This window comes from Mesocricetus auratus, unplaced genomic scaffold (genome assembly GCF_017639785.1).
Source record: "Mesocricetus auratus isolate SY011 unplaced genomic scaffold, BCM_Maur_2.0 Super-Scaffold_100676, whole genome shotgun sequence".
NCBI classification, from domain to species: domain Eukaryota; kingdom Metazoa; phylum Chordata; class Mammalia; order Rodentia; family Cricetidae; genus Mesocricetus; species Mesocricetus auratus.
Window position 1 is genome coordinate 103,794,731 of NW_024429266.1, and position 6,200 is coordinate 103,800,930.

A 6,200-nucleotide genomic window follows, 5' to 3' on the forward strand; every position below is an offset into this window, starting at 1 on the left:
CGACGCCCCCTTCCAGCCCCCGCGGGTACTGCACCCACCAGGTACAATCCCGGGAACCTTCAGTTACTGCATGCTTGAGTCACAGAATCTCACGGGGACACATACATACAAGATAAACAACTCTTTTTTTTTTTAATTTATTGATTATGTACACAGTGTTCTGCCTCCATGTATTCCTGCAGGCCAGAGGAGGGCACCAGATCTCACTATAGATGGTTGTGAGTCACCATGTGGTTGCTGGGAATTGAACTCAGGACCTCTGGAAGACCACCTGGTGTTCTTAGCCTTTGAGCCGTCTCTCCAGCCCCATAAACAATTCTTTTTTTTTTTGGTTTTACGAGACAGGGTTTCTCTGTATTGTTTTGGAGGCTGTCAGGTCCAGCCTGGCCTCAAACTCACAGAGATCTGCCTGCCTCCTCTGCCTCCCGAGTGCTGGGATTAAAGGCATGCGCCACCACCGCCCGGCTCATAAACAATTCTTTAAAATTAAAAATAAAGCAAAAAAGCTGGGCGTTGGTGGCGCACGCCTTTAATCCCAGCACTCGGGAGGCAGAGGAGGCAGGCGGATCTCTGTGAGTTCGAGGCCAGCCTGGTCTACAGAGCCAGTTCCAGGACAGCCTCCAAAACAATGCAGAGAAACCCTGTCTCGAAAAAACAAAAACAAAAAAACAAAAAACAAAAAATAAAGCAAAAAGGAAGAAACCCTAATATATGTTATATATATATATATTTTTTGTTTGTTTGTTTTTACGAGACAGGGTTTCTCTGTATTGTTTTGGAGGCTATCGGTCCAGCCTGGCCTCGAACTCACAGAGATCTGCCTGCCTCTGCCTCCCAAGTGCTGGGTTTAAAGGCGTGTGCCACCACCGCCCGGCATATACATACATGTTTAAAAATATATTTTTGGCTGGGCAGTGGTGTCTCACGCCTTTAATCCCAGTACTTGGGAGGCAGAGGCAGGTGCATCTCTGTGAGTTCGAGATCAGCCTGGTGTACATATCGAGTTACAATACAGGCTCCAAAGCTACAGAGAGAAATTCTGCCTCGAAAAAGATACATACAAATACATAAATATATATTTGGTTTTTTCTTTTTCTTTTTTTGGTTTTTCGAGACAGGGTTTCCCTATGGCTTTGGAGGCTGTCCTGGAACTCGCTTGGTAGTCCAGGCTGGTCTTGAACTCACAGAGATCCACCTGCCTCTGCCTCCTGAGTGCTGGGATTAAAGGCATGCGCCACCAATGCCTGGCATATATTTGGTTTTTCAAGGTGGTTGAAAAATATTTTGATGATGTGTCAAAAATTGGTAATTTATACCTTTGCTGCTGCTGTCGTTATTTCTTGGTGATAAACCCACAGCCACATACCAGGAGTCAGAGTCCTAGTCCTGGGCCGGTGAGGCGACTCAGCAGGGAAAGGGACCTGAGTTTGACTGTCAGAGGCACATGGTAGGAGAAGCTGACTCCTCTAGGCTGTCCTCTTACCACATGGGCACATGTGTCCACCCAAAAAATAACCAAACAAACGCAATGAAATACCACCACCAAACTAGTCAGGGACAGTGACACAGGTTTGTTATCCAACAGCTAGGGAGCTGAAGCAGGAGCAGCTCAATTTATCAACAACAACAAAACCCACTTTTGTTTTTTGAGACAGGGTTTCTCTGTGTAGCCTTGGCTGTCCCGGAACTCGCTCTGTAGACCAGGCTGGCCTGGAACTCACAGAGATCCGCCTGCCTCTGCCTCCCGAATGCCCGGATTAAAGGCGTGAGCTACCTCTGCCCAGCTAAAACCCACTCCTCAGAGACTGGAGTAATGGGGCCACAAGCCAATGTCTGCGGCCTAGCCCACACATTTGGTGAAGCAGGAAAATGCCTGTAGAGGCAGGTGGGCCCTGTCACCTCATGGACACTGGACTCTGGCCATCATGGACTCGGGTGCAGAAACTCTGAAGGAAGTCATGGCTGCTGGGCCCTGTGCGGCTTCTCCTGGTATCAGTTCCTCCCAGGGTGGCCCGGGCAGCATGCCAAGCCGTAGCCGGAGCACCAACCTCCCTCTGAAGCCGTATCTGCTTCCTGCACCCCTGGGCCTCGCTTCCCCTCTGCTGATCTGAGGGCCAGATCACACCTGGCATTGCCCCACCCTGTGACCGGCTTCCGGAAGTCTCATGTAAACAAGAGCTGCAGCGGTGTCCCCGGCTAGCGAGCCAGGGTGACAGCGCTGTCCGTCCTTATGTTTGTAATTTATTTCCCGTGTGTGTCAAGTGAGGTCAACATCAGGTGTGTCCCCCAACTGCCCTCCATCTTGTATTTGGAGGTAGGGTCTTTCACTCCGTCTGGGGCTCACCCATTAGACCAGGCTGGCAGCGCGTGAGTTCTGGCATCCCCGTCTCTGCCTCCTCACACAGCATGTCACCCGAGGAACTTTCAGAGTCCTCAGGAAGTAGGTGTGATAGCTCTGATCTGTGATGCCAGCGCTCAGGAGATCAGCCCCAGGCTGCGGGGTAAGATGCTGGTCTCAAAAACCATCATCTTGAGAGGAAATGAAACCAAACGGTGCCAGCTCCCCCCCCCCCCCCGTTTCCCGCACAGGCCGCTTGTACCCACAGAGGACTGACGGATGAGTACAGGTCTCCATAGACAGCAGAAGTCGCTTTCACCTGTTTTCATTTTATTATTTAGGTTTGTTTTGTTTTCGAGACAAGGTTTCTCTGTGTGACCCTGGCTGTCCTAGAACTCACTCTGCCTGGCCACGAACCACAGAAATCTGTGCTCCACCACTGTCCAGATAAATTTCATTTCTTTCTTTCTTTTTTTTTTTTTTACTTTTATGTGTGTTGGTGTGAGGGTGTCAGATCCCCTGGAACTGGAGTTCCAGACAGTCGCGAGCCATCATGTGTGTGCTGAGACACGTCCCCAGCCCCGTATTTATTTATTTATTTATTTATTTATTTATTTATTTATTTGGTTTTTCGAGACAGGGTTTCTCTGTGGCTTTGGAGGCTGTCCTGGAACTCGCTTGGTAGTCCAGGCTGGCCTCGAACTCACAGAGATCCACCTGCCTCTGCCTCCCGAGTGCTGGGATTAAAGGCGTGCGCCACCAACGCCCGGCTTCCCAGCCCCGTATTTAAATTCGTTAAGTATTGATTTCATGCGTGTGTCACTGCAAACATGACAGTGCTCGCCATCTAGCGTGTGGGCTCCGAGATCGACAGTTTTGGCTGCGAGCGCCCTCAAACGGTGAGCGGCCTCCTTTCCACTTCCCAATTCTCGTGGTCCCAGGGACCGTGAGTCCCGCCTCCTGCGGTATGGCCACGCCCTGAAGTCTTGCGCATGCTCCGTCGGTATCGGTCGCTGTTCACCTTTGATTCAGGAGGAACCATTGTCTTTTTCTCTACCAGGGAGGTAGTCGGAGAGACTTCTTTCGGAGGAAGACCGGAAGTCGCTTCGGCCTGGTCACGTGGCCACTAAAATGGCGGCGCCCAGGATGCGCTGTGCGAGCCGCGGCTGCTGAGCGTCCTCGGCGTCCGTGGCACTGCCCCCGCGATCCGCTTCGTGCGTGAGGAGCGCAGCGAGGGCACGGTGAGGGCGCCCCCGCCTCGCCGAGAACGCTCCGGACGCCCGCCGCCGCCTGCGCGGCGGGGCGGGGGCGCCGGGGCCGGGGCGGGGGCGCCGGGGCCGGGGCGGGGGCGCCGGGGCCGGGGCGGGGGCGCCGGGGCCGGGGCGGGGGCGTCGGGGCCGGGGCTGGGCAGGGGGCGTTGGGGGCGGGGCCTGTGGCGTCGGGGCGGGGCGTCGGGGGCGGGGCGTCGGGGAGGGGGCGGGGCGGCGCCGGCTGCGTGGGTCAGCCCGGGGAGCAGTCTCGGTGTGACGTCCGTGGGGCCGAGGCGGCCATGAGTCCACGCTGGGCGCCCTTTTCTTCCTCGGGGATCGCGTGGTGGATATTCAGGCTTGGGGGGCGCCCCGACCCGCGGCACCCCGTCACCTCTCGGGTTTCTGCTGCAGGTTACGGGAGCCCGCCGTGGCTGGCGCTAGCGGGGAGACGGTCGCCATGGTGACGGAGCAGGAAGTGGAGGCCATAGGGAAGACCCTGGTGGACCCCCAGGAGCCCCTGCAGGCCCGCTTCCGGGCGCTGTTCACTCTGCGGGGGCTCGGGGGCCCGCACGCCATCGACTGGATCAGCCGAGGCTTCCAGGACAGCTCTGCCCTGCTGAAGCACGAGCTGGCCTACTGCCTGGGCCAGATGCAGGACTCTCGCGCCATCCCGGTGCTGGTGGAGGTTCTGTGCGACACCAGCCAGGAGCCCATGGTGCGCCATGAGGCCGGTGAGTGGCGGCCACCCCGTGCCAGCGCTGACCCGGTCCTTGGCGCACTCTGCCCCGCGCCCCACGCTTGTGGCGCCCCCGGTGAGAGCGGGGTGGGGGCTCTAGCTCCGGCAGGGAGGAAAACCCGCGCCTACTGCCTTGTGTCCCCAGGGGAAGCCCTAGGGGCCATCGGTAACCCGGAAGTCCTAGACCTCCTGAAGCAGTATTCTTCCGACCCGGTGGTAGAGGTGAGGACCCTGAGTGGCCCCGGCCTGGTTGCCAGGACAACCTGGAAAGGTGTAGGAATGGGGGCGTGTAAGGGGGGCAGCGCCACCCCTAAGCCGACCCCACAGCTCCGTCCCCGGCCCGTTCTGTCCTCTGCGGGCGCCCAGGCTCGTACGAGCGAGCCTGCAGCCCTATGGCCCCTGCCGCGTCCAGTTGTGGAGGCCGCGCTGCGCGCCATGTGTCTGTCTACTGGCCGCGGCTGTGGGTCCTCGTGGGCACCCGAGCATGTGTCTGTCCCCGGCCGCCTCCATTCCGGGGGCCTCTGGACGCAGCCGAGCGCCTACTCACGTCCAGCCCGAAGCCACCAGCCTTGCGCCGCCGCAGGTCCGGGAGAGGGGACGGGCCAGCCGTGCCCATGCTCCCGGTGTCCTCCCTCGTAGGTGGCTGAAACATGCCAGTTGGCCGTTGGGCGTCTGGAGTGGCTGCAGCAGCACCCCGGCGAGGCCGCAAGTTCAGGACCCTACCTCTCCGTGGACCCGGCACCCCCTGCGACAGAGCGGGACGTGGGGCGGCTGCGGGAGACGCTGCTGGACGAGTCGCAGCCGCTCTTTGAGCGGTACCGTGCCATGTTCGCCCTGCGCAACGTTGGTGGCGCGGAGGCGGCCTTGGCCCTGGCTGAAGGTGAGGCGGGGACCTGGGGAGGGAAGCCCCGGGTGGTCGCGCAGGTTCCCACCCAGCTGTCCTGACCCACGGTCCGCGCTCCCTGCAGGCCTGCGCTGTGGCAGCGCGCTCTTCCGCCACGAGGTGGGCTACGTGCTGGGCCAGCTGCAGCACGAGGCAGCCGTGGGCGAGCTGGCGGCCACCCTGGCGCGGACCTCCGAGAGCGCCATGGTGCGGCACGAGTGCGCGGAGGCCCTGGGTGCCATCGCCAGGCCCGCTTGCCTGACAGCGCTGCGGGCTCACGTCACCGACACGGAGCGCGTGGTGCGGGAGAGCTGCGAGGTGGCGTTGGACGTGTACGAGCATGAGCGCCGCCTGGACTTCCAGTATGCAGACGGACTGGAGCGCCTGCGGCCCCCGCAGTGACAGCCGCACCAGGGACGGCGCCCAGGATGCCACTGTCACGGTCACGTGCCTTCCTTCTGTGGCTCCAGCGGCGCCCACGGCCCGGACTTAGCGGCTTTGTTTCCTGCCTCGCTGGGCGCTGGCACAGTGCGTCCTCCTGGTGCTGTCCACCCGTGACCTTGTCACCCGCGCGCGCTGCAGCCTGGCACCCAGTGTGGAAGCTTCCGGATGTCAGGGAATGAGGCTTGAGATGTGGGGACCCGGGGTTGGCGACCACTTCTGACTTCACGGGGCAGCACATGGGGCGCTCACATCCAGGCACTGCATAAATAAATAAGTTGGTCGGCGCGTGTGCCATGCAGGGCTTGGCGTTGTGTTGTGCACAAGGAGGTCGCTGTGAAACTGCCGCTGCTGGGCAGGTGTGGACAGATGTCCAGGACGCCGTGTCGCCGGTGACACCCGGAACGTCTGCCGCACTCCTGTGGGTCAGCTGGGCCCGCGCACTCATCGTCGGTCTCAGCCGGGTGGCAGCCATGCCCCGTGAAGCGGGCTTTAGCCCTTAGCATGTGGTACCTGAGCGGGAGCCCCGCGCCATCCCTCGGCCTCGCCTGC

General features: G+C 59.8%; 1 protein-coding gene across 2 annotated transcripts; it reads left to right on the forward strand.

The window, feature by feature from the left end:
* Nucleotides 1-3,393: 3,393 nt before the first annotated feature.
* On the forward strand, nt 3,394-5,949 carry Dohh (deoxyhypusine hydroxylase). Of its 2 annotated transcripts, none has more exons than XM_040738319.1 (5): nt 3,394-3,552; nt 4,000-4,319; nt 4,470-4,546; nt 4,964-5,204; nt 5,293-5,949. In XM_040738319.1, the coding sequence occupies exons 2-5, from the start codon at nt 4,046-4,048 to the stop codon at nt 5,607-5,609; spliced, it is 909 nt and encodes a 302-aa protein (XP_040594253.1). In that variant the 5' UTR covers nt 3,394-3,552; nt 4,000-4,045; the 3' UTR covers nt 5,610-5,949. The 2 variants fall into 2 exon arrangements, with proteins under 2 accessions (XP_040594253.1, XP_040594252.1); XM_040738318.1 differs by having other exon boundaries at nt 3,396-3,579.
* The last annotated feature ends 251 nt before the right edge of the window (nt 5,950-6,200 follow it).

Coding starts and splice junctions, on each gene's coding strand:
- Dohh (XM_040738319.1), top strand. CDS start 4,046: ATGGTGACGGAGCAGGAAGTGGAGGCCATAGGGAAGACCCTGGTGGAC. Junction 4,320..4,469: donor CATGGTGCGCCATGAGGCCG/GTGAGTGGCGGC, acceptor TTGTGTCCCCAG/GGGAAGCCCTAGGGGCCATC. Junction 5,205..5,292: donor GGCCTTGGCCCTGGCTGAAG/GTGAGGCGGGGA, acceptor CGCTCCCTGCAG/GCCTGCGCTGTGGCAGCGCG.